The 27,997-nt window shown below is 43.2% G+C and overlaps 1 protein-coding gene across 2 annotated transcripts; it reads right to left on the bottom strand.

Annotated features, from left to right (window-relative positions):
- Nucleotides 1-2,077: 2,077 nt before the first annotated feature.
- Nucleotides 2,078-27,975, bottom strand: syt12 (synaptotagmin XII). 2 transcript variants are annotated; one of them, XM_040132115.1, is made up of 10 exons: nt 27,913-27,975; nt 27,643-27,709; nt 14,327-14,387; nt 13,312-13,505; nt 11,431-11,835; nt 7,125-7,340; nt 5,703-5,823; nt 5,022-5,155; nt 3,979-4,188; nt 2,078-2,710 (listed from the first exon to the last, which is right to left on the bottom strand). In XM_040132115.1, the coding sequence occupies exons 1-9, from the start codon at nt 27,936-27,938 to the stop codon at nt 4,015-4,017; spliced, it is 1,398 nt and encodes a 465-aa protein (XP_039988049.1). In that variant the 5' UTR covers nt 27,939-27,975; the 3' UTR covers nt 2,078-2,710; nt 3,979-4,014. The 2 variants fall into 2 exon arrangements, with proteins under 2 accessions (XP_039988049.1, XP_039988048.1); XM_040132114.1 differs by lacking the exon at nt 2,078-2,710 and having other exon boundaries at nt 3,151-4,188.
- Between the last annotated feature and the right edge of the window lie 22 nt (nt 27,976-27,997).

The raw sequence follows: 27,997 nt of genomic DNA on the forward strand, positions 1-27,997 counted from the left end.
GGAATAATCCAACCAAGGTTTTCTGTGTCTTAATTACTTGACACAAAGTAAAAAAATTAAGCAATTTGATAAACACAACTTTACAACAAATTAGCTCAGTATAAACTGAACAACTCAGGTCTTCAACTAGATTTTGACGCAGAGTCCCTCTACAACATTGGGGCCACAAGATGGAGGACCGAGGACCTTGCATAGGCGATATTCAATGATGCAAATTTCTGAAAAAAAAAAAAAAAATGTGAGAATAAAAATTGTGTTGACTCAAATAATATGAAGTAAACCTGGGGCTGTTGGGGACCCTTGGGGTCTGGAGCTCCTGGGCAGGTGCCCGCTTTGCCTGGTTGGTAATCCAGCCATGATTCCTGTAGCTCCCACACTTAGAATAGAACTTGGTCAAAAAGGCCTTTAAATGTTTTGCTCCTCCCAGATGGAACACACTGCAGCAGAATCTGAAAATGGATCAACTGATCTCTTTAGGTGATTGTAAAGTTTTAAATTGAGTCCTCCACTCCCTACGCCTGTACACGCTATGGACACGTCTGAGCAAAGCAAAGATTCAAAGGATAACTTGCTTTTTGACCCTTTTATTTGTATGTATTGCTGGTTCAAAACTAGCTCCTATCCTTTTACTGTTTCACCCTTATATCTTATCCACATGTTATGAGTTTGAGTGTTTGTCTAACTGTGCGGTTTTTGCTCGGTGACATTTTGTATTTATTGCACTGTGTGTGCCAGGCACCTGTGCAAAAGAGAGTGAAACTGCTCTCATTGAACCATCCTGTATAAATAAAGGTTGAATGAATGAAAGACTCGCCAAATTCAAGCAAAATTCTGTCCTTAAAGTGCAAGATTCCGATCATATGCTCAGTTCTCAAAAATACAGAGACCTCACATTAGCACAAGTTCACTACTGTACTACTTATTACTACTTATACAGTTTACTGAATCAATGAATCAAGAGTTTGCAAGCATTTCTGCTTATTTTAACCACATTATACTTTAGAGCAGTTTTGCTACATAAACACTGATTGCTTCTTTATGGCAGTGGTTGAAAGAAAAAGTGGTCATGAAATGAAATTTATTTTCTTTTGATTATTGTCAAAAAGTTGCAAAAGTACTGACAGTCACAGTAGTGTAAATTGTGGTTTATTGTTATATGCTTTCCAGCATTACATTATTACTGTATAGCCTACTATACATGATTAAACTGATGCAACAAGGTACAATCTTATCATCATTTTGCCTTATGTATAAATGCAGATTTACTTTAAGATCAGACTTTAAACTGCACTATCTATACTTAAAAAAATTTAGGTAAAAATTTTAAGACAATCCTTAAAATACTCAGAAAAAAGAGGAAATTTTAACCGTTGCCAAGGTCAAGAATCAACCTTCAATCTCAGCTTATTCTCATTATCTGTTCAATTATGTATGTGCTTCAAAAGAAGGTTATAATTTTTGTCTGCTCATCTGATGTGTCGATTAGCATGAAAGCAAAGCTACAGTAAAGATTAGCACATTTACCTGCAGATGCTCTGGCATTACACGCAGTATAGATGACTATACTGTGACTCCAAAGGTTGGTAATCATTTTGAAAAAAAAAAAAAAAAAGCACATCATTTCCCACCTTATTTCTACCTATATTTCATTCCTTAGAGCAGTAAGTTAGAGTGACCCCTAGGCTACACATTTTACCTACCCACCTTCTACTTTCCACAAATTTGAAATCAAGGCGACACTTTATACTCCCCAGCTAATTTATAATTTCTGATTTTCAGGGCTGGGTTGGGTTTTCAGGGCTGGGTTGTAATGTTATGTATGTAATGTCCAACAAACTTGCAGCGTTTCACAGATGCAATTTACAATTAAAATACTATATATCGCTACAACTTTCCTCAGTACCGAGGACAAATTCCAGTCTACATTTTCTGCAATTCCTCCAGATGACTTTTGTAGTCCATGGGAAATAAGGGCAGAGTGAGACATCTTTATTTTTCCTCCTCTCAGATCCCAACAATTCCAGGTCATCCCCACAAGATAAACAAGTGGCCAGACCATTACTGTTGAATTGCTTTTATTTCAAACAGCATTCACACAATACACTGTATTCTTGAGGCACATTCACATCAAGTGCTAAATAACTTCATGCATGGTCGAAAGTAGGCTACAGCTTCGTTGAATGCAAATGCTGATTGTAAATGAAAATATTGCTTCATTATTTGGCACAGTAGGAAATATCGTCTATTCTCTGACCACAGGTCTGTTATTTTTGGACTGATTTTCAAAGTGAGGTGCGCAATGTGTTCAGAACTTGTAGAGTAGGTTCTGCTGGGGAAAAAAAAACAACTCCCAAAGGAACAAAAAAATCACAATGCAAAAGGCCGATGATACTTTTAGAGTTAGCAGATATTTCACATGATAATTCACATTCAAAAGTTACAACAAATCAGCACTATTGCACAATGTTTTCGAGGATATCTCAGACAGATAAAAATCCACCTTGACATTCTGACTTTTACAAGACTCTTGTCACATTATCTTCATTTTAACCAAAAAAAAAAAAAAGAACAAAACTGTTTAAGCGATACTACCGTTCAAACTTCAAGCTGTAAAGTGGTTCCAGTTGGCTTCAGCTGGGGAGGCCATCGCTGCTAACAGGAAGTCTGCAGGTAGCTTGACGACAGAAGCTAAACTGAGTTTGACAAGGGCCTGGTGAGATAGAACCCCAGATTAATTCAGAATATCAAGGTGTTGCCCCTAACAGAAAAGAGAGTGTAGACCCATTCAAGAGGGTTAGTATACTTTTCATCACAAGTTAAATTCCCAGAGGTGTTTTAGTAATAATTTATTCATCAGCAATGATATTGGTGTTAAATATGGTGTTGTGTGAATGAACTTGGAGTCATTAAATGTAATACCGTGAAACACATGATGTGCACCCAAAATTTAGAGAAAAAAATGTCAATGGGAAGACTGCTGTAGTACATTATTTACACTGTTAAATATGCTTATGCAACTAGTATTGCATGAATTACGGTAAAAAATAGAACAATGTAACGTGATATTTATATGCTGAGTACATCTGATTTGGCCACCCTGTAACAGCTGCTACAAATTACAATTATTTCACCTGGATTAGAGTACCTGGATTTTTTTTTTTTCAAAAGCACAATAAATACTAAACATACCAAAACCTCTATTATTTTTCAATCTCACGGTTAACGAATTACACAAGCAAATCCACCCAACTCGGCTCTAAAACCGCTACGAATTCAATTAGGTAGGAACAATCAATGACCGGCTTGAAAAGAAAAAATTTTGAGTTTTCCTGAAAGAGATGCGACCTCATCCTTCCGTCCAGTCGTTCAGTTTTCTAGACAGCTATAATAGGCTACAGCCAGAGTAGGCACCATGCAGAAAGGGGGGGGGGGGGGTACTGGACACCTTTTCTCAATTAAAACTCACTTTACAGTCCAAACTGAAATTTCTGATCAAGACTTTTGGAGAAGGAATCCGGATTCATCCCAATTCTCAAACCAAAACACTTACGACTTACTAATATAGCGAGCCCAGAATCATACACCTCATGAGTTACTTTCTGTGGGCACTTTGGGTGGTTTGGGACATGGACGGCTCCTTCCTAAACGCCACCCTCAGCCATAGTGCATCCGAGCCAGAATGCGGCCAAATAATAAAGACAGGATTTTTGAATGTATAATCGATCCGTATACCCCCAGATACACCCAGTTCAGAGTCAAACACTTGCTTTTCAGATTCCTCCCCCATTACATGAATATAGGGTGTTTACTCCGAAAAAAAAGAAAAAAAAATTGCCACCAGAGCAACACAGACCACACACAGCATCCTCCTGTGGGTCACAATATAAACTCTTATCTTGCCGAAACAGTGTAACAGATTTGAGCATGTCACCAAACAAGGGGGGAGTTGAAAGGAACGCGAAGAAGCGAGTGTTTTACTTGAAACAAGTCTGGTATGCACGAGGGCAGACAGGACTAGATCCTGCGCAGAGGGTGCCACATGGACACGGGCTTCCTCAGGGTGGCCAGCATCTGGTTCCAGTGGGTGATCCCCATCCCGCTGGCCTCGGGGCCGATGATCACGTGACCCAGGTTCTCGCCCCGGCCGTCGTCCGTGGCCTCTGCCACTGTCACCCTCAGGGAGAGCTCCTGCAAACAGCGTAACATGGTTACACAACCTGCTATGTCAGTATGACTCAGCGTCTTGTTAACGGCACGGTTAGTCCAGATCTTTATGCAATCAGTTCAATGAGCATTTGTAATAACAACATTTGCTACTTTTTACTGGTTTTGGCATTTTAACCTCATCAGCTTTCGTTCACACCAAACTTTATCACTGTTTTGCTCATTTTCTGAATAGCCAGAAGCGTAAGAGCAATTACATTTTTGGGCTTAAACTATATTTATAGGCTGATCCGTTCATTTAAAAGGTACATTTGACATTGCGGGAAGATTTTAATGATGCTGTCATAGTTTTTGTTTATATCAGGATTTTTAGCCACACTGACGGTGTGGCTCTACCGATGGCAATGTCAGCCTGTAAGTCACCCCGCCACTTTGGACCAGACTCTAAAATGTTTCAACAATTACTGGATGGGTTGCCATGACATTCAGTGCACACATCCAATAGAATAAGACCTCAGGAGAGAGCCTTGGCTACTCAAAACTATGTTCACAGCAAACACATTGTAAGTAATCATTATAAAAATATTGTAAAATTCATGCAGTCCACTTACAGTAACATGTTATAATTTTCAGCACACCTGTTTATATATAATTACACAACTGTTCATGTTCTTTTTGTTGCTTTAATAATGTAAGTACTGCTGCTGGAGTTACTATTGGCAACGGTGGTTTGTGGTTTCATATTTCATCTTTTGTTATCTTTTTCCTTGACCTCAACACCCGGTGTGGATAAATACATTTCACATTTCGTCGTTTCCTCATCCAGGACTAGTTTAGTCCGCAGTCTTAAGTGTCACCTGCAGGACGATGGACGGCACGGAGAAGATCATGGCTTCGTTGAAGATGGGGTTTGTGTCGTCCCTTTTGGTGGAAGTCTTCTTCTTGCTGATCTTCCTGCCGTCTTGCAGGAGATAAACTTTGACAAACGGATCTGATAATGAGATTGAGCGAGTGGAAGATTAGATTCTCATTTCAGGCCTCTAAAACCCGACCTACACATATACAAATATACACCCCCCCCCACACACACAGGTTGTAGTTAATGCAATAAACTCCTGATTTAAGAGTGATCAATTAGAAACACAGTCCTGCACATACAATTAGCTCATTGGAAGATAATGACAATGTTTCAGAAGGTGACCTTTATCGACACAATGTGGACATTTAATGTGATGAACAAGTCAATTAAATACATCTGACTTTCTGGATGAAGAGAAACGAGTCCTCTGGGAGTTGGCATTAAGAGTCTGTTATTACTGCGTCAGTAAGTGTTTTATTCAGTGGCGAGACGTGAGTCATTTCGAAAAATGTAGACAGATTTAATGGTGGAGAGAGACAAGCAGAGTTGTACATGCAGTGCCTAGTTCCCACAAAGACAAACACGCAGACACTCACACACCGAGCTAGGTCACATTTACTCACATTCACAAATAAAACACACAGACACTCACAACAGCAAACAAACGAATGTCCCTGACCTGCAGTGTTCTTGCCATTGGTCCACACCAGGTTCTTGCACTTGGCCACAACAACGGTGAGGCGCTCCGCTGTCGGCAAATAGCTGAGGGACAAGAGGATCTCCCCGACTGCGTCAACAGCCTGTGGAGTCAAAGCAGAACGCGGCCAACATTTATTATAGCATTGTGTCAGTCTGGGCGATGCTTTGACAGAAAGCACTTTACAGAGTCATGATTTCTGTCACCACCTGCAACTTATGCGTTGGCAGGAGTCCGGCCAGTTCCTACTACTGCCCTGTAGTTTTAGGCGGTGCACTGCTAACACATCTTTTAAATTAAAGAGAGCTCTATTTGAATTAAAGTAATTACAATATGGAAACCGTAAATGTTAACGCGGGACACAAATTGTAAAATGGAATATGATGGGCAGACGTATTAATAAATATGTCAACTGTAAAACCCTTTTCAACATCTTGTGATTCAGTTTTAATATTCAATTGTTAACTCGTCATGGGAAAACAGAATAAGGAAACTGAAATAAAAATGGGCAGATTCAATTATCTTTTTATTGTTTTATTGTGTATCATTTAAATGCAGATTGAATCAATCAAATTGTAACAGCTTTTTAAGAATGCTCAATCCATTAATTGATTATATTTAACCATGGTAAAAGCCTATAATTGTTCCAATGGTGCACTCCATTCCCGATGCTCATGAATAATCATTAACTCTTATCTGTTTAATTCTCTGGTGTTCAACACACTCCAAGAGTTAGTTTGTTCGTGGGGTTGATGGGGACGATCGGGCCTTTAATGATCAGTACAGCGCTGAGTTCAGTGTCTTATTTTTATTGTACTGTGATTACGCATGGTGAAAAGTAAATAAAAATATAGACCTGTCAGATTTACGTATTTAAAAAAAATAACAACAAAAATCACTCAGTGTTGTTGCCATGGTAACCTCCAATCTTATGTACCTGGTGCACTGAATTCGCATTACAGTCAACTGCATTACTGTTTGGGGTTTTCTGATATATGATTTTACACCTTCCAGCCAATCAGAAACATTCTCTATGGTCATAGCATTAAGGTAATCCATTAAATATCTGTTTTTGTATTAGAACTCACGACATTGCCGATAACATCAGTTATGCATCGCATCATTTTGCAAGTAATCCACTCAGCTCTGGTTGTTATTTGTTGTTTTTGTATCTGATATGTAGTTTGGCTGAATGTCCAGCGGGGGGGTCTCAACACCACCATGCATTGTTACACCTTACGTTGCAGACAATATTTAGATACTTTAGTTTACTGTAGGAGGTAGCACATATGATATTGGAACTGTGCTTAACAGTCCAAACTTTAGAATTTATTGGAGCGTTATTTTTCTCTAATTCCTTGTATCATCAAACATGTGTCACCCTGTGTTTGTATTGTAATTCACCTTATTGACGTCTTGAAGGTAGAGCCAAGCATTGAATGGTCTGATGGTCAGGTCCAGGTCTGACAGCTTGAGCTCTGCTACTCCTGCGCTGATGTTTCTCTCGTCAGCATCGATGCCAAAAGCAGCGAAACGCAGGCTGTACTCCTCTAAAGTGGACAGGTCCATGGGGATGGAGAAGCGCTCATCAAAGATCACGGTGAATGCATTCGTCTGGACCTGTGGGAAGCAGGAGATAGTTGAAATGTAGGATTACAAACTCAATTTATGACAATGTTTGGATTAAGTAGATTTGTCAGATAGCTAACTTTAGTACGTGTAAACACAGAGGTACAACAAAACACCTGCAAGAAAAGGCCTTGTTTGCAATGCTGGTGAGATAAATCACATAAACGCAAGAATCTAACTCTCTGAGAAAAGAAGTGATGTAGGCTGAAACACTGTTACCGTCGTCATCCTTTCCCTGACTCACTCAACTTCAGAGGCAGGTTGTGAAGCACAAAAGGGACCAAACACTTTCTATTTATTAGATGATAACTCATTCAGCTGTGAGAAAACCCCTGGTTCAAACAGGCAGAGTGAATCCTTGTGCGGGATCAATTCACCCTCAATTAAAAAAATGCATGTTACTGTCTGTCCGATATCTGTCCCTGAGATTTCTGCCGCCAATCCAATACAGTGGAGGTGAACTTGCTTGTTTTGAATTACTCTGCAACCGAAGAAAGAGGACCCATCTAACTCCTGGCAGTGTGTGCTCTGGACTATCCATTGTAATGCGGACATTACTTCAGGACAGACATGTTGCTGTTGAATTTTTTATATGCCATTTTTCAATGTTATCGGCACCACAAACTAAATTCTATCCACCTTCACTGTCGAGCGGAGGCAGAAATCTCAGAGGACACGTTTAAACTCCATTCATACCGTACATACTCAATACTGGGTTATTGTTCATTCAATGCACATCTTACCGTAACGCACTTTGCACTTTCTGGTTAGATCACAAGCTGCCTTTGGTTGTTCAGGGGCTTACTCTAAGCAATGACATTAAAGCTGAATCTAATTTAATATAATATCTCAAAAACTGGGCAAATTAACTGCAACTAATTGCATGCGTTGATACCACAACAGGTAAGGTACCACTACCATATTTTTGTAATTTGGGTAAAACAAATCCTTTAAAAGTGAAGTGGTAGCAGTCAAAATCAACACAGAAGCTGAGCTGAACACCAGGAGCAACCAGAAACCAAATATCCAAAATGCGTAGGTTTACCAGAAGCATGTCTAACAAAATGTAGAAGACACTGTGGAGAGGGAGACCAAAAAGTTCATTTAGAGCGTATAGAGAAAAAATACTCCTGGTATCATCCTGGAATAATGACTCCAGCAGCATCATTTTCAGGGCAGGAAAATAACATTTTTTGTGTGTTTTATTTCATCAGCCAACCTCAAAACCAGGTGGATTCCGATTGCTGGTGACTATTACATTTTTTTTTTTTCTTTCTCTTTTGGCAGGCAAAAAAAGCTTTTGCAATGAAAGATACAGTCTGAAGGCAGTTTGGCCCGGCCAGCAGAGCACAACATGACTCCTTTAGATTATAGTGAGAGACTCAGACTCTGACTCAGCCAGAGAGACCGACGCTAACTTTGTGTCCAATGCTGATTTCAAGCCATCAGATGCCGAGGCACGTGCTGAAACGAGGGTTTACAAAGCGGCTGAAGGTTACCAGGCAACTAGTTAAGGTGCAGAGGAAAGTGGATTTATTAATAGTTTTTCTTCAGACCAGTGTTTGTTCTTGAAGTGTGAGATACAATGAGGGGTATTTCTGCTAAATATACATGAAATAAAAACCGTAGCTTTCACACAAATGCAGTGAAACAGAAAGCAACAGTAAAAGCAGGTGGTGTGGAAGGTCACCAGGAGTTTTTATTGATAAACAGGAAACTGCCTGAACCATAAGAGTATTGTGCATTCAGAGCACAGCGGCTACAAATCAGCCCGTGAGGCCGACCTTGGATTGTGCCTCAGCTGAATAGCATCATAATCATACACCCAACACCTACAGAATCCAGAAAAGGCCCTGCTGCTGTTGTGTAAATATTTGCATGAAGAGATAAAGCGTCCAAAGCAGGCAGTATCCCTCTGCCAGCCCAGCACACAGACCTGTCCTCCATCCACAGCATGAGACTGTCTGTCTGCACTGTTAGGCTTATCACTTGGGGGGATAACAATGGCGATGTGTGTGGTGAAAATGAGGCAATAAAGAAAGAGAGGCTTGTGTGTGTGTGTGAGGATATGTGAGTGTGAGAGACAGGAGACAGTGAAAGGGAGAAAGAAGACTGGCATACACACAATAACAGGCAAAACAAAAGCGAGAAGCAGTGGCGGCAAATAAATGAGGAGAAAAAGACATGAGGGCAAAACGAGCAAGAGAAAGGATAAGCGAGGGAGAAAGAGGGAGTGATAGACAGCTGATGGGCTAAACTAAAACGGCGACAACAAAGAAAAGCTGGAGAAGAAAATGAGCGAGAGAAAGCACAAGAAAACAGAGCGGGAGAGGGAGAGAAGCGCTGGCTTGACCATCAGGGCGAGTGGAGCTGATGTCAGCGTTTCCTCTGGTCTTCACCACTCCTCGACATTCAAGGGGGGAGCCACTAAAGCCGCCGCATCAGTGGCTGCTTCCATTATTATTACCCCCGGCCTGAACGCATTAATAAAGCACGACAATGTGCTCAAGTAAAAGGGAGCCCTGATGAGTCTGTGCGCCGTCCCCGTCAGCCTGCACAAACTGTGCGAAACCACAGTCACACGAGGCGCCATGCCGATGAATCACAGCCAGGCAGAAACGAGCGAATTTTCTGGCGACGTCGCGCTGAGAGCAGAAGGCGAGTGGCAGGTGTAGCAGATGGAGGAATGTGGCCCTGTTCTTTTCCCGTCACACAATCATGAGGACTGTAAAGGATCGCATCATAAAAAGTGCATAATAACACAAAATTTGGATTGACATTAACATACAGTAAGTCCAGCCATGTTTGCACATGCATTCACACTTAAAAGAACCCACTATAGTGCTGTAGTAATTAGCCAAGAGATTGATTAGTCAGTTGATTTTGACAATCAATTAAATTGTCGGAGTCATTTCTCAAGCAAAAGGGCCAAACTTGGTCAAGCTCCGATAAAAGAGACCTGAGCTCCCCGAGAAGCAACGATCTCGAAATGATCATTTTAAATGTGCAATGTGCTTCTCCAGTGGTTCTCACTGGCTGAACAGTGCAGCGTTAGCAACCCCCCCCCAGGCACACAAAGTGAAACCCCCTCGAAAGCCACAGTGTAATTCGAACGCGGGTAAACTTTATAGAGTCTCAGCGTCATTCACTATTATTTGACATTTTATAATAGAAATGATTAATCAGTTAGATGGAAAATAATTGTCAGATTAAGCAATAATCAAAATAATCATAAGTTGCAGCCGCGTACACGAAACTGTATTAGTCCGCCTGTGAGGAGCTCCCTTTAAAAGTGCCTGTTTGATCTTTCTTGTAAAAAAACACAAGTTCTGTTTACATTCAGTGTTTCTCACAACAATACATTGTGTGCATCCTGGGGGTCTAACAAACGAGTTGAAGGGCATTTCCTTCCGCATAAAACGCTTGAAAAGGCGATTATATGAACACTAGCAGTCTTGCTTGAAGTCCTCTTCTTCCCCTCAATTTTGCTGATGCATATTGCTGTGTTTCTTGGTGCATTACCACCATCTATATCACCATCCTATCAGCGGAATAGTGTGAAACCATTGGCAGAGATCTGTATCGCATCACCCACGTGCAGCTGCATGCGCGTCCTCGCGCACGCGCATTAGACAAGAACATTGGGGACCCACTTAAAGACACTGCTCCATAGTGCGATAATTGGACAAACAACCCGCAGGGTACCTTCAAGCCATTAATTCCCTATAAGCTGCTTAACTAACTTCTAAATCCAATCACTTTAACATTGAGAGATAAACGACACTGTCCACCAGGTGCAACACAAACTCCTATCAAAACTTGAAACAGTTTCTGATTGGAAAAAAATCCAAACTTGTGTCGTGATCAGACCGTGCCATGTGTTTGAAAGGGTCGTGAGACATGATGATTTTGTAAAGCTTATATTTCCAACGTCATGCTTTGATGCTCAGGTCCAGGTCGGTGCACATGCTGAGGAGAACCACACCGTATCAATTCAGTGGGTTTTTTTCCTTTCGATATTTTTGAAGACATAACATACTCATACAACCACAAAAAGACAGGAACACAACAACTTCCTTACCCGTGTGACTCCAACATTTAGCTCCTCTGGCCCCAGGGAGACTCTGATGAAGCAGCCGGGGAAGTCTCCTTCCTCTCTCTCCAGCAGGTCTTTGCCCTGGTGCAGGGTGATGTGGAGCATTCCCACTCCCTGGCCCGGCTGCCGGGACGGCTCAAACTCGAGCGTCACCTCCAGCTGGCCGACCGTGAAGTCGTGGCCGAAGTTGTTGGCGATGGAGGAGATGGAGCTGAGCGAGTCGGTGGAGATGGAGCGGTTGAGCTGGGCGACTCCGCTCGGGTCCAGCTCCCTGCTCATCAGCTCCAGGTGCCCCAGGTCCCTGAAGCCGTCTGGGGTGTCGCCGAGGGCCAGGCTGGGTTTGCGGCTGGAGGTGGTGGACGTCCGCCGGTGGTTGTTCGCTGCCACTCTCTTTAGGGAGGCGATAAAAGGATGAAACAGATCATTTTAAAAGTTTGGGGATGGAAAAATGAAAACTTCCTGTTACTGCCTCTGCTTGTTTTCAACTACTGGATTATTTTTAGGTAAGATTAGTTACATGGTATAATGCTGCCGAATCTATTAAAGTTTATTGGATTGTTCCAAAAACTTTTGTTCCAAAAGACAGGAATTGTGGCATGTAATTTGAGAGTTGGGATTTAATAGGCGAATAAACTTTATCCTTCTGTTAGAGCATATATATCAACTTTAATCTTCAATTTTTTTTTTTATATGATGGTTTTATTAGAATGCTGTGTTCAGTGCTGTCTTGTCTATACTGCACTAAGAGCTCACCAAGGCAAGTTCTTAACAACGTTTGCTGTAATGAAAATAACAATAAACCTGCAAAAAACTGATTTATTTTGGCCAATTGGGGGCAGCGGAAACAAGTTGTGAACACAAAACTGACATATCATCGCCTTTTAAGTTCATATGGTGAACTTGTGAGCAAACAGTTGCTTATTTACACATCCAGCAGCTTCAGTACATTATCATTTATTTGGATTCGTGTTTCCGGCCAACTGATAAATGGAAGCCCGATATTCACTCTCATTTAGCTTTGATTTTGGTCTCTACCAACCCCTGTGGGAAATATCTGACTCTTTAGCTACTAACCGCTCCTCCAGATAGTCGCTAACTGTGTGTGTCTGCTGCTGTTTGGTGCTGAGTAGGTAGTGCACAATCGATTTTTAGAGCTTTTTCACTGAAAACAGCTGCCTGCTGTGGCCAAAACCAACACTGTGAGAGCGGTGAGAGTTAATGAAACAGTAAAGTTGTGGGTCGGATAGCTAAACAGTCAGCTGAAACTCACCTTAAGCTCTGTAAAGCCGAGTGGAGTTGCAGATTCGGGTGATGGTTCACTACGAGCAACTGCCTTACCTAAACTGTACCAAACTGTCCCACTTGTATGTCTTAGACTATCAAACATTTTTGTAGTAACGTCTCTGTGTTTCCAGATCTCAGAAACTACTTTGGTTAGCACTTGTTATCATAACAGATAGATAAGATATCCACAATTACAAAGGGAAGAATAAACCGTAATAAACCAGAATGATCTTTTAAGGCAGAGATAGTCAGTAGCACTGTATGCCACTGAGGCCCAAGACTCTGAAGGTGAAACGAAGGTGAGTTTCAAAGACCAATAAACCTTCAGCCACGGGAAACTTTTCTTTGAAATCAGCTGCTGCCGTCCAGCTGGAAGGAAAACCTGCAGACTCTCGACCCTCCGTGCCACATGATTGCTCATCACTTTGTCTAGGCGCAGAAGCTGGCCGATTTTTGCCATTTTGCCATCAACTTCACAAAACCTCTCGACTCCCTGCCTTGTGGAAAACTTCTAGAGATATTTATTTTGTGCCAACCAATTATGATATTTTACATTTCTGAGTAACACGAATGTGCATGTACCTTTTGTCTGACTTCTGAGAAGGAGGTTCCGTATTTTTCCTGCAGGTATCGATAGTCAAAGTTGGGGAAGGGGGGCGGCGTTGGGAAGGTTCCAGATTTCCACAGCTTCCAGATGTTGAGCCCGGCCACACCCAGCAGCACAAAGAAGCCCACCAGGTAGATCCCCATCTCCCAGTCGGGCGGGTTATGCACCACTGAAACACACACAGAAAACAACAGGTGCTTCAAGCTATCCTTGTGCACCTCCATTTTTATCAGTGGTAGCATAAAACTTGGCCTCATAAATGTGTATATTTTACATTTAAGGGGAGATATTGATCACCGGTGGAAGTACACGGTTTGGGAGAAACCCAGGAAAGAGAGTTTGGAGAGGCTTTTTATTTTAAGACCGGTAGGAGTCTTGACAAGCTCACAGTCACTGAACACAGCCAGCCACTGTTTCAAGCCTCGTCTTTCAGCAGTGAGTTGTGACTTTGGGAGATAGTCACGACTCATAGAGTTTTATGTAAATCAGGTAATAGTTTGGGACAAAATCTGCCAAAATCTGACAGACAAATTGAAATGCCGCTCCGAATATAACATCAGAGGATCTCATGGTGCATTTTAGCGAGGGATTATGAGCCTGCGCCAAGCTCGCTTTCTCAAGATGAATTGCATCTGTTGGAGGACTTTTGACAGCTTTATCTCTACTTTCTAACACAATGGATAAGCCAATTATAGGTCAAGTTCCCTTGTTTTGTAACAGCAACGGCCTTCTGCAACAGATGAGGCCAGAGGTCTTGTAAAGCTTAAGGTGACAAAAGGTGTCAAATACTCCCGGGAATAAAGGCACACAACTGAATGAAAATCCACAAACAGCTTCATCTCTCACAGTCTGATACACATACTCAGATAAAAACACACATTTACAACAGTGTAGATAAAATCACAGTTGTCAAGCATTCATCCACACAGGGACACTCATGCAGAGATCAGTAAAGGAAACTGTCTGTGACACGCAGTGCTGTCCACTCACCACTCGGATGGTAGCCCGATATATCCCCACTTTGAGCCGAGGACATGGTGCTGCACCCAGTCTGCAAAAAAAAAATCCAAACAATAATCTGTTCAAGTGGCTTTTTATGTCAAAAACTCTATCAGAAGAAAAACCCCGTACACTCTGAGCTGTTGCCAGACTTTGGCTTGGAGGATACTACACAAAGAAAAATTACAGAATTCACTCAAAATGGCAATTTGGTTTATCATCCAGACTAAAACTTGAGTCACTTTTCCTCTAAAATATATTGACTATACTGAAGGTAGACTTTGTTCTGTTTTGCAGTGTATGATTAAATTACCTTTTCATACATTGTGCCAGTAACAACATTTTAAAAACAACATTATAAAAACATGGCTGAATTAACCTATTTCGGGCCATAAAATGCACCATGGTCTCACCTAATAAGTCCTGACTTCCATCGCTGTGTTAAATTAAATAAAATTCTGAGTCCTCAAATAAGAATATGATATGTTGTGTTCCAGATCCTGTTTGTTTCTGGGCATTTTAAATGTGCTTTTACCTCCATGAACCAACCTTGTCTGACATTTACTATATATTATTAAATCGTTTCCCCGATTACGTCGTGGTGACAAGCGCAATCACTGGCTGGGTCCAAGTTTAATAAAGCTGTCGTCACTACATGTGGATATTGGACTGCAAGAAAAAATATTGCATATAATATATAACAATTATACAATTATACATAAAATATTGAAAGATATTGTGGCAGAAAACAAATGAAGTATGCTGTCAGAGAACATTTTACTGATACGTTTACTGACAAATACGTAAATTAACCATATTTCCTCATTATACTATGTTAACAGAAAATGTAAACTGGTCGACATAATGTTCCCTTCGAGATGAATTTGCTGTTGCAAATTAGCTGCATACCAACGTAATTTCTGTGAGGCCGGGTTGGATGAGCATGTATTTTGGTTGAAACTGCAAAGCAAAGTGTGGATTTTGGGGCCCTTTGGCAAGGGATTATGCTATCCATGGCAGTATGGGTAATTCAACAAGTAATCAGTTGTATCTCCTAGCTTACTACAGTATTTTTTTTTTTTTTTTTACAGTGACAGAAAACAGATCAAATGTACTATAAATGTTACAGACATGCTGTACTATACTCTGCAAACAGTGCAAGGAATCCAGATGAACTCATTGACTGTGAATATGCTTAATGTGCTTGCAGCTATTAGGTTTGTTTACTTTACAATAAGAACTCAAATCAGTTTTCATAGCTGTTTCTTAAAAACAGCTGTTTTCTTTTCAAAGGCAGCGGAGAACAATATTTTCCTGTATCCCTTCCTGCCTCCGCAAACTGAAAAAAAAAAGAAAAAAAAGAAAAAGATGGTCGCTGGTGTGTGACTCATTCCTCCCCTCCTCCTTTCCCCCTTGTTGGAATCTCCCCATATCTCAGCGGCTCGGGGGGGAACGGGAGCATTACACTAATGATATAGAAAAAGGCTGGAGGGGGGGGTTCAGTCAATTCCGCTGAGCGCTTTGCAGACCACAGCCAAGCAGGCCAATTAAAGTGGCTGACGCAGTGCAGGGCTCACTGACAGCTGCTGATGTGCCATTAGCAAATATGGGGAATCTCTGGCAGAGAGGGAAACTCTGAGACGCCCCCCCCCCTCTCTCCGTAAAAGAGGAAGAGGAGGGCGGATCAAGGATAGGAAGGGAAACAAAAAGAGAGTGAGCAAGACAATGTCTCAGACAAATTTAGTAAATAATGAGGCTGAGAGAAACTGGTGCTTCAGTGGTCTCAAGGCGGCAGAATACCAACTATGGAGTCCAAATTGCCCGAAACAGAAAAACAGGGAGACACACACATTTTTGGACATTCACTGCAGCTTTTTAAAGTCCGCTCATTTGATCTCAATGCCAGCGGATTTAAGGTCGTGGAAGTCATAACGGTGCAATTATCTTCCAACACAGGGGTTCCCCAACCTCTTTTTGTCTGGCCTACTCCCACGGGGCCGTCAGATGAAGTCAAGTATCACTTCATCAACACCAGCTGCTGTCTTTAAAACTGACACTAGAACCAATACTTATGTTAAATTGGATATCGTAAGAGTAATTTTCTTTCAAATCATAGTGATCTTGGAACTTCTCTTTTAATTTTTCTGCTCGCTTTAATGATGCACTCTCTTAATCTCAGCATGTGGTGTTCAGGTACTAGAGCTGACTCCGGTGTCCTTTGCAGTCAGCCTATAATTAGTGGTAGTTTAGTGGTTATTGTATTAATATATACAAAAAAAAAAAACACAAACAAAAAAACATCAGCCTCACACCAATTTCTAAACCAGCCCTACCCGTCAAATAAGATGACTGGCCAATCCAGCTTCCTGTCAGGAGTTGGATTTGAAATGGAAAAATAAAAAATATGTTCAGGTCCAAACGAGTACAAGACAAATCATCCATGCAATTGACACCTGTGGGTATTCGCTTATGTGCAGACCAGAGAGGCGTCACCCGCACTCTGTCCTCGACAAGAGGAGCATATAATCTGCCTCGAGACCTTTGCTGCATGTTGATCCCCTCTGTCTCCCATTGTCCCATCCACCACATAAAACCTAAGCAGAAGTGTCAAGGATTGTGTGAGAAGGAAGATGGTGTGATAGGGTCGGGGCAGACAAAGGAAAACAGAGGAGATGCCAGCATTGAGGGGGAGGAATCCGCTGAGCCTTCATACACTGCATTCCTACTTCTTTCACATTTTTCTCTATTGCAGTTATTAAGCTGAAACCCATACAACTGGAGCAAGAGGCACACTGGATCTCAACCTAAACCGTGATGTCTCATTTCCACGATATCAACAGTCATCACATGCGTCAGTGATTTATACCACATTGATTTTCTTCTTTAAATATGAGACTTTCCCTCGACTGGCGGCTCGTTAACACACGGCCGTGGAGGGAAAGGTGAACATTTGCGTGAAAGCTTTTCCACCGATGTGTCATCTTCATGCCCCCAATCTCCACTCTCCCACATCTTTAGATTTATCTCAGCGTTGCTGCGGGGATTCTGTGTCTGACCACATTCCTCACAAGGCCTAAAAAGACTGTCTTCCTCCAGCGCCCACAGAGTAGCAGTTGGCTAAAGGACGTTCTAATTACCAAGATATGCATGAAATGATATCTTGTCAAGATGTCCGCTTGCACGCCAGGCTGCGGTGTGCAAATAATGCAATGGAACAGAGCTTGTGAAATTTGTGAGGTGCAATTATCCAGTACAGTAATGAGGCTGTCAAAGGAAAAATCAACACAGGGCAAGTCAGAGATAAAAATCATGTATGCTTCTCAACACTGCGACGAGACAAACGTTTTTCTTCTGTATTATGGGTTGCAGAGTCAGACCAATATCTCAGAGTTGTTGTCTGTAGTAGCGGGGAAAACTTGATTCCTCCTGGCAATCCTGACCGGGCCCTGAGTGTATGTGTCTGCTCCCCAAAACACCTGCCGAGTTATTAGATGTGTGTGTGTGTGTGTGTGAGCCAGATGGATATATTAAATCTACCCTCCATCAAATCTGGCCTTCCACAGCCACAGTATTGCAGGCATTTAAATAGCACTGACTACTAGTATAATCTTTCTGATTGCTGTAGAAGAGGCTGTGTGTCGGCTTCAGACGGGTGAAAAATGAGATAAAACAATTTGCTTCATTAAAAAAAAATTTAACTGTTTAAAAAACATGAAATCAGCCAAAGCCATGGTGGAAACTGGCATCTGGGTTTCAATTCCAAAGAAGGCTTTTCAAATTAAAAGTACAGAGCATCCCTGTGCTAAGATGCATGCCATAATTACAACATCCCCAGTTCATTTCTGACTCAAATAAAGGCTGCTAATAAGTGACACCCGAAAATAATAGTTGTGAACTCGGCCAAGGAACAGAGTTGAAGATCTGACTCCAAACTCTAAGGGATGTGTCTGTGTAACTTAAAACTGAAGCGATGAGTATGTGTCGTTTAATGTGGCAAGTAGAAAACTGGGAAAAACAAAAAAATCGTTCTGTTTTCAAAGGGGACGATTTTAACATATAAACCCTTTCTCCATTTATTTTTCTATTTGTGGATGTACCTTATAACCTCTGGAGCTGAGTGAAAGATGCTCCTCTAACAAGACACGACAAGCCACCTGATCTCTTGCAACTGGTAAGACCATGACCTGATGCATGCCCTTCTTAAAAAAAAACAAACAAAAAAAACTCTACCACTGCTGGAGTGTTGGATTTGGTGATTTCTTAGTGGTTTTTCACCTTCAGAAAGAAGCAAAATTGGCCGGTAATTCCTCATCCATTTCTACGGATGGTCCTCAGTCACATAGAAGAAAGTTGTTTCACGTCCTCGGTATTGTAAATATTAACGAAGCCATTGTCCAAGACACTGTTCATTTCATACGGTGACTTTAAGTTACCTATTGCCTTTCATTTAACAGCAAACAAAAAAAAAAAAGTACTCAAGTAAAACGATGGTTCTAAGATTGAATGTCTTGACCCGTGTATCTGAGTGTGACAGCTGTTTCTGTGGTTTGTCTGCGGTCTGGTGCAGGGTCTCCTACTGAAAAACCAACGTGACTAGAGAGGAAGCAGACGCGGTGGCTGCTGCATGCAAACCAAGCCGCCTCCTCTGTTTTTCTCCAGCTGAACCTAAAGCAGCTGAGACACAAACAGCGAACCCCGACACACCTGCTCAGAGAGCAGCAGTTTCTGCACGCTGGATGTGGATGTGGCACAGCTGCTGCCGTTTGCTGGCTGCTAACAGAAAGGAGGCGGGGGGGGGGACAAGAATTTCCCTGGACTGGATCTGCATGTTGAGACAGGTCCGATCAATAGTAACAGACGCACTGATTTATGTGCACACTCACGAAAATTAAGAGGAGAAAGAATACAAAAAAAAAAAAACTGAGGAGAGGTTACATAAGGGGAGAAGTGAGACAAGGATGAGTTAACAGAAAGAAGTGATGGAGGAAAATAAGGAAGTGATGAGTGTCTGTTGAAAAAGCAATTAGAAATGAAGCAGCTGGGAAGAGAAGAAGGGGGAAGGGATTACAGGCCTGTCAGCTGCTCTCCTCTGACCCTCTCTCCTTCACTCTCCCCACAACTGATCAATCAACTTTGCTTTTAATCTTGCCCAATGACTCATAATCAAATTAACTGCCTCACCGCCGCGCTCCGCGGAGCAGCCGGATATAACGCGACATCCGAAAGCTGTGTACAGGCAGCAAAGCAATATCTCCCTCTCTCTCCCTGTCCTACCTCCTCACATAACGACCCGTTTCCACGTCAGCTACACTTTGACTCTCTGGTTTAGACAGCTCATTTGGTGCATGGTTAAGTGTAAGTAGCACTGCACCAGCCGGCGCCAGTTTTTAAATGCCAACGGTGGCGCCAGCCGAGGCGGGAGAAACCGGCCCGCTGCAGCCAATCAACTCAATCACTCACAGTTAAAAACAAATCCGGAACTCAAACTTTCTTGGCACGGGCACTCGACCTCCAAAGGCTGCTAAAAGTGTAGCAAATGTACCGGAACCGTAGAAATTTACGCCGAAGTCTGTGCAATGGATGTCCACGATAGACTACAGCCAGCGTCAACATGCTAACACGCTCACAGTGACAATGTTAACGTGCTGGTTTTAAGCAGGTGTAATGTTAACTATGTTCAACATCTCAGTTTTTCGTGTTAGCATGCTAACGGTTATGCTAAGTGTCACTAAAAACAAAGCAGGGCCGAGGCTGAGTTCAATTAGTTTTGAGGGCATACGATCCCAGACCAAAGTATCAATCAAAATGTTGACCTGATGACGGTGCCGGACCAATAGTCCGGGGATCACCAAAGTCAGTAGGATTCATCCCACCAACTGACATGTTCGCATTTGTGGACCAGATGTCCGACCGACTGCGATAGTCCCCCAGTATTGTGGCTAAAAACAGGAAGTTTACCTGAGCTATGTTTTCACCCTTAGTTGATCTGCCTATCAGTAGGATATCTCAGAAACTCATGATTCATATTCCATCAAATGAAGCGGACAGATCAGCCTTGGATTAACAAATAAAAATCAGATTTCAAGAGCTTTATGGATGACCACGAAAATGTCTTTGGTTTTCATTTCACAACCTATATACAGCAATGACTATGGAACTAACAGAGATAAAGACTTGACTCCAGTTTGCATAAGGTCATGTTTGGAAATTGTTCAACTCAAAATGGAATAAAACGAAATGGCCTCTTTGAACGTAAGAAAAATTACAAAAGAGCTACTTAAACAAGTCTCAGAGACAGAAATTGGAAGGTTACATATTTTCTTTCCTTCTTTGCCAGAGACAGAGAGAAGCTCACTGTACAGTTTGTGATGAACTTACGAGAAAAAGCCGGCTGACTTCACTTTAAACCACATTAAACATCAGAATATCCAAAGTTTTATCAACGGATAAAACTGTACAAACACGATCAAACCAGACAAATGGAGACAGAACGCTTGTTTGGGTGAATTAACAACAGAGTCATTTTGTAAACTAATGTTTTTGCCTTTAATCCTGATAAATGACGACACGGCACATGCTGTTTTCCAGGATCGGCTCGATCCCGGTTTCACACACATGGGTGAACCCCAGTACAACCACAGTAGTCAGGGTAATTAAAGAAGTTGCTGACTATTTCCCATCTATTTCCACGCCTGGATGGACTTTTTCGATGCCGCTGATTTTTCATTACTTCTGTAATCGTGAAGCCTCAGTCTGGAGCCCTTGTGTTCGGCCTAAAAAGCTAAATCATGAGTGATCATTGCCCTACCGCACCACTTACTCATTTCACCTACTACTTATTAGATTAACAAGCTCACAATTAGGCTAATACAGGACAGGGAAAGCACTTACTGCTGCAAAAATGTCTGTCTAACATGACTTAATGTTTTGGAAAAAGGTTCATTCACTTTCGATAATGTGAAAGTGGGTGGAAGCCTAAATTCTCCAAAGTGGGGAAGAGCAGTGATTTGAAGCCAAGCCACAGCTTTATTGATTAACTATTAAGCAACTGCAGTCAGATCCAAAGGTATTTGGAGAGTAACTGAGTTTTTATGCTTTCGCTCTGCCTCATTTTATTTGTAGGTTGAATCTCGCTTTGAATAATTAACCGGGAGGCTTTCGGCCTGAAAGTCAAACTAAGATTTAAATTCCCCTCACACACGCAGCTAATGTGAACTATTTTCCATTTCTCTGCGATTGACACACATCGGTCCTTGCGACTGACGGCAGCAACGTCATTGCCCCGCGGTTCGACAAATGTTGATACAAGACGACGTTTCCCCCCCTTGTTCAACAAGCCGACACTGTGTTAGTCAACAACTGATAGTTTGTCCCTTTTACGACATTTAATGTTTGGACGGCCCCCCCTTTGCGCCGTTAAGGTTGTATGCTCCTCGGAAAAGGTGGAAGCCAGTTAGCCTAGCTCGCTAGCCTTGCTAGCCCGTGCTCCGTTTAGCCGGATCTACGTGGCACTTAACAGTAGGGCCACTTACGAGTGGCGCCAGAGACAGCAAAGTACCCCCCCCCCCCATTTTGGCTTCAACTGCAGCAACCGTGTGTGTGTTTAATAATCTGTATAGTCCGTTATGTTTTCAACCATGTTGGTCTGTTGTTTTTGTTGTTGTTGTTTGTTTTGTCAACAGGATTGCGCAGAAAACTGCTGAACTGATTTGGGGCAAACGTGGTAGAGGGATTGGGGCAAGGGGCCAGGGAAGAAGCCCTCAAATTGTCGGTTTCGGATCCGTTTAAAGAGGTGGATCCAGGAATTTTCTTATTTTTTATTTTTTAAATCACTTTCATTAACACTGCCCTGTGCGCGGTACCGAGTGCCGTTCTGGTTCACCACTCCTCTGGACCACCTGGCAGCCTGTTCTGTTTACTTGGCATAATGCCGCGTTCACGTCGTGGCAGAGTTGGCGTAATAACGAGTTTCCCTGTTGTAAATAACGTTCGCTTCTACCTTTTGGAGGGAGATTGTGATTTTCGAGTTGTTGAAAGTTGCAGTGCGTCCAACGTGGCGCTTCCTAGTACGGAAGTGGCTGGGAACAAAACAAACATGAATGTCTCGCGTCGGCCAAAGACCATTAGAGCCAAATTTAATGGATATGGTGCCATATTGTCAGCGCGCAGTATTTGAATCCTGTTTGCGGTCATGCAGAGACTTCGATGAGAAGATCGATACCATCCTCATGTTTCTGAGGACACTAAGTAGCTGGAGCCAGCAGCCGGTCAGCGCCACATTTTTACACCTTGGTTTTTTAATGGTAATAGTGTTTTTCTTTTTAACTATTCCACATTTAACCACTCAATAAAGCAGCCGGTTTTATGTGTCGTCGACGCCGTTAAATGCCTGGTAACTGCGTGGAGAAACTCAGTTTAACAAACACGATTCATCTTGCGATTCTTTATTTCACGATTCTCTCTCCGGGGCATCTCCGAGAGAAGTTAGCGGCAGCTGCATGCGACCGACCTGCCCCCTAAACACCGGCCGTGACACATTAAGGTGTGAGCCCCCGCTCGACGTTAGGGAAGGGCCGTTTTCTGAGAATGGCCGCGGGCCTTCGGGTGTTGCCGTAGACTCTTCACGGTTCATCTAAGGGCTCTCGGTTTTCTCAGTGTAATAACGTTAACTTTTTCCTCCGAGGGAGACACGCAGGAAGGGAAATGTGGTGTGTTATGGCTCCGAGTGTGTGTGTGTGTGTGTGTGTGTGTGTGTGTGTGTCTGTGTGTGTGAGGCAGGGGAAGACCATGACAGAGAGGTAGGAAGAGAGTAGGTGTTAAACGAATGGCTGAGATGATTGCAAATGCTGGTGGAGGAATTGAATTCTGAGCAGGTCGTATTTCAGAGGCGAGGATCCCGGCGACACACACAGACACACACACACACACACACACACACACACACACACACACACAGCTATTTCACCTCTAATGCCAAGCATCTTCGCACACACCTCCAGCATCATTAGAAAGCTGCCGGGAACCCACTGGAAGAGCGGGAGAGGACTCGGAGTGTGATATCATGTCAACAAGATGTCAAAGAGTTTGAAATGTCTGAAGAAAAGTCAGAAGACCCCGAGAGTCAAAGGAGCATTAGAGGGACAATCGGTCAACTTGAGACACAGCGAGCAGGACCACGGCCGGCTCCAAAATAAGCCAAGCCTCCATACAATGTCTACATAAACCCATCAGGCAGACTCGCGGGTAGGACGGGAAGGAGCCTTTAGCCAACCGTCCTGCTGCGTTCAGGGATCCCCGTCTGCATCATTTTGTAGGATCACCGTGGCCAAAAGGCTAAATTTAAAAAAAAAAAAAAAAAACCCCAAGCCGTGACCCAGAGTCAAGCAACGTTTACTCGCAATCGCTGGCTGCATAAAGTCTGAGTCGGGAGACATTTCTTACCATGTATGAACTCCACATGCACGGTGCCTTATCAGAAAGTTTCAGACCGTCTCATTCAGGTCGTTTCTGGAGGCCTGAAAAGGTCACATTGCCCAAATGCGACGACCCCCAAGATTGGCCCCTTAAAACTTTCACCCTCTCAGGTTTATCCTGCGACCCCCCCGACGCTTGGGAACAAACGATTCAGAACATCCAGTGGCACGGAATGAAACACACACACACACACACACGCACACACACACACACACACACACACACACACACACACACAGTCCGATCTGACAGTACTTAGGGACTCATTTTCTCCCGAGCACCAAGCAAACTTTGTGGAGAGTAACAAAATCTTGGCACTCAACACTTACACTGCTTATAGATCCTCAATCCTCATTGTTCCAACGAGGAATAATGAGTGTTTAATCTGATTGGGACCGAATTAAACACCGAAGGGTTTTGTTTTGTTTTTTAAACAACATATATTAATATTCAGCGAACTCTGCTAATGGGGGAAAGTCAAGTCGACCTTATTAATAAAGCTGGAAACACATTGTGTATACTGAGCTAACGCACTCCCTACAATTAGACCCTGGATTCAGAGGATCCTCAGTCTCACCGTGGTTTTTACCCAGTCAGTGGACGAAGATGGGCAGCCCGAAAAAGCTGCCCGAACTTTGTTTCGTGGGCAAACGAAACCGGCCGAACCAGACTTTCATCTGGTTGAAATTCACGCCGCAGCCCCGAAGCTGCTCATCAAACCTGCACTAAGTTCCCCCCCCAGGCCACAGTCTTCAAGCTGGACTTCAGCAGAGTGGTGCTGGACGGACAGCTCCCGCCGCTCCGGGCTGCTATTTTTCCTACCCCCCCCCCTTTAACGCGCGTAGCCCACCGAGGGGGGACGCCGTGATCGTCAGTTGCCGTCGATAACCCGATTCCTAGTTCGGGTTCGGCTTGCAAAGCGAATCGATATTCGGGTCGACTGAGAGACGAGAGTCGCGGGAATGCCGTGCCAGGAAAAAAAAAAAAAAAGGGAGCCCGCCATCCCGTCTGCTGAGATGCATTCACAGGCGCAGCTAAAGCCTCGCACGCTTTAAATTAATCCCTTCGCTGTCAACAAAGACCCAGAGGAGACATAAAATAAAAAAAAAAAAAAAGGACGCATGCAAGTCCCAAGTCTCGCCGCGATGCATGTTGCATGTTAGTGCACAGAGGGGTGCAGGGGTGCAGGGGCGCAGCGGGTTATGGCAGGTGTTCGATGGGGCCAAATGGCCTGAGTGAGCACGCATTTCTTACCCGGAGTTTTCTTTTGGTGCAGTAGGGAGGAAGGAGGAAGGAGGAGGAGGAGGAGGAGGAGGAGGGGGTAGACCAACTCCACCGCTCTCCCTTCTTCAGGCGCCTCTCTCCATCCAGTGACACCGGTGCCGGTCCGGTCTATGTATTCCGGGGGTGGAGGAGAGGGGAGGGACAACGGCGTTCGCACTCCTTCCGTTTCAGCGCATTCGGGAGCTTTCAGACGTGGCCAGCTGGAGGAGGAAGAGGAGCAGGGGGACGAAGGAGAGGAGGAGGAGGAGGAGGAGGAGGAGGAGGAGTGTGTGTCTTCAGCTCCGAGGTGTCCGTCTGTTTCTGCAGCTGCTCGCCGGAGTCTGGAAAAGCTGCTGCCAGAGGCATTCCTGGCCGAGTCGAAGCTCAGCCCCGACCGAGCGACTGCAGAAAGAGAGTCCCACCCCTGCAGCGCAACTTCTACCGCCGGGCCGCTCAATAACAAGACCACCTCCTCCTCTTACCGGGCTCCACAGCAGCAGCACTGGAGAGGACCTGTCTGCTGCGCGCACACACACACACGCACACACACACACACACACACACACACACACACACGCACACACACACACACACACACACACACACACACACACACACACACACACACACACACAACAACCTGGTGTTACGCAACGGGTGCACGGGGGGGAGACCAGGATGGGAGGCCTGTGAGTGTATTTCAGGGACACCCAAACTTTTTTTTTTTTTGTGAGTCCTCTTCGGCATCCCTCCTCAAACTAACGCCCACAAGAACCTCCTGAACCCCAGACGGATACAGCTCTGTCCCAAGAACAAATCTCCCCCTCCTCCCCCCTGAGATGTTAAGCTGATGGGGATGATTCAGTGTGAGACAGTGTGTGGAGGCGGACAGGGTGCAGTGATGACACCTCTGATGGCAAAACACTCATCTTTATTCCTCCTCTCATCCAGGCACTTCCCAGAGAATCAAATCCAAGTCACAACGCATTAATCTCGGTTGGTGGGTCAAAATTTCAAGTGCCACTTTCTGATAAGGCGCCATGCATGTAGAGCTTCTACATGGTAAGAAATGTCTTTATTGATAGTTAATAAATTATTCATCTGCATAGATCAGAACAAGCAGGTAAACACCAGCTGAAGGGATTCTTCTTATTAATTTATTAGCCATTAATAAAGGCATTAGTTACACCTTATAATGCCTATTGCAGAGCGGATCCAAATTGGAAATCACTATCTTACTTGAGTAACTAATGAGACTCTTTTATATCACCTTTTATTTTTCCTGACATCTCCCTTAAGCTTCTTAGCAGGAAACTGGGATAAGCTGCTAAAATGTGATGCACAATCAATGCTCATGTTCTCCCAGTTGAAAAGTTGAAGCGACCGTGCAAGTGAACCAGCAGCCTGCGGCACTGGAGGGAAAAGTGCTCAGATCTTTCACTTGGGTAAAACTAGCAAACCCACGGTGTAGAGATACTCTGTTATGAGTAAAAGTTGTGCATTAAAAAGGCTTTACCTAAGTAAAAGTATAATAATCCGTCACCATTGATTTGCTTTATTTGGTTAAGTGACTAGTAACTACAGCTGTCACATAGACGTTGTGGACTAAAAAGTGAAATATTTCCCTCTGAACTGTAGGAGTAAGAAGTATGAAGTAGCATAAAATGAAATAACTCAAGTAAAGTACAAGCACCTCAAAACTGTACTTCAGTGCAGTTGAGCAATTCTACTTCCCACCACGTAACTAGGAATCACTCCACTCCACTCTCCTCTCACCCTCATCCTGCTGTTACTATTCCATCTACTGCCAGTCTGCATCTTGAACGCACCTCATTTACTGATTACCTGGAGGACAAGGCCTTGACAGGAACTTAAATGAAAATTGAAAAACCGTTTGAAACTGAAAATTATCTGTCATCAACACATCATCTCTCCTCCTCTTCCAAATCTGTCAAAGGACTTTTTATTTATTTATTTTTTGTAGGGTGCAAAGGAAAAAAACAAGATCACTTTTTATTCCTGCTTTTCCCGTTCTTTTTAAAAAACCCAATAGTTGTTGCAACATTAAAAAAACAAACAAATAAACAAAAAACAAGATAATTTAGTTCAGGTCTGTAGAAGATTTTCTGCTGTTTTTATTTCAGCAAACCTTGAACTGCATGGAAAAGTTTCTGGAAAAGTTAGCTTCTTTAACACACAGCTAGGAGTATGTAGTTTGAATGCATCCTTTTCATGTACAAGAAAGCTCATGGTGCCAATATGTTGACAAAAACGTTTTTTCTTTCATTCTTGGCTTTCCTTTCCAGGGAAAACATCACCAAGGTACTTTTATTTTTCTTTACAGTATATAAACAGACGTTTACTTCTTCTGTTGCCTGCTGAGGATACCCTGCAGACCCCCTGCAGGCACCCCTCCCCTGGAGGCCCTCTGACCCCCATCTGGGCCTGCGTTGACCTCCTTCAACTGGATTATCGATTACGGGTCACAACGCAGATAATAAACCTACCGGAGCATCAATCTGGATCCAGAGTGGTGAATGTCATGATTACTGCCAACAAGAAACACTCACCATGGCCGCAAGCAGTGGATTAGGAGAGTTTTGAGCTGCTGTTAGGTGCAAACACCAGCGGGGCGTCCTGGAAGAGATGCAAAACACTTAATAGCAAACAACAAAGTAGTAGGAAGAATTTTACCTGGAGCTTTATTGCCCAAGTTGAGCAATTTTGCCACAGTGAATCTGGATTTTTTGTTGGTCATCAGGTAGATGACGTAAACAGTGATTTGCTTAGATGCAGACGCAGTTTCAGCATATAACTTGGGTCTCTGGTTATATTTCTACCTTGCATCGTGCCGCCCGTGTTGCATTGACAGTATCCACAGTGACCACGTCCAGGCTCGCCCTCGGCGGCAGCTGTGGCACTCAG

Source organism: Xiphias gladius, chromosome 8, assembly GCF_016859285.1.
Source record: "Xiphias gladius isolate SHS-SW01 ecotype Sanya breed wild chromosome 8, ASM1685928v1, whole genome shotgun sequence".
NCBI classification, from domain to species: domain Eukaryota; kingdom Metazoa; phylum Chordata; class Actinopteri; order Istiophoriformes; family Xiphiidae; genus Xiphias; species Xiphias gladius.

Excerpts from the sequence above, each read along its gene's own strand:
- syt12 (XM_040132115.1), bottom strand. The coding sequence starts at position 27,938 with ATGCAACACGGGCGGCACGATGCAAG. Across the intron at positions 14,388-27,642 it reads ATCCACTGCTTGCGGCCATG|ACTGGGTGCAGCACCATGTC; the intron begins GTGAGTGTTTCT and ends TTTTTTTTGCAG. Across the intron at positions 5,824-7,124 it reads ACCTTCAAGACGTCAATAAG|GCTGTTGACGCAGTCGGGGA; the intron begins GTGAATTACAAT and ends TTGACTCCACAG.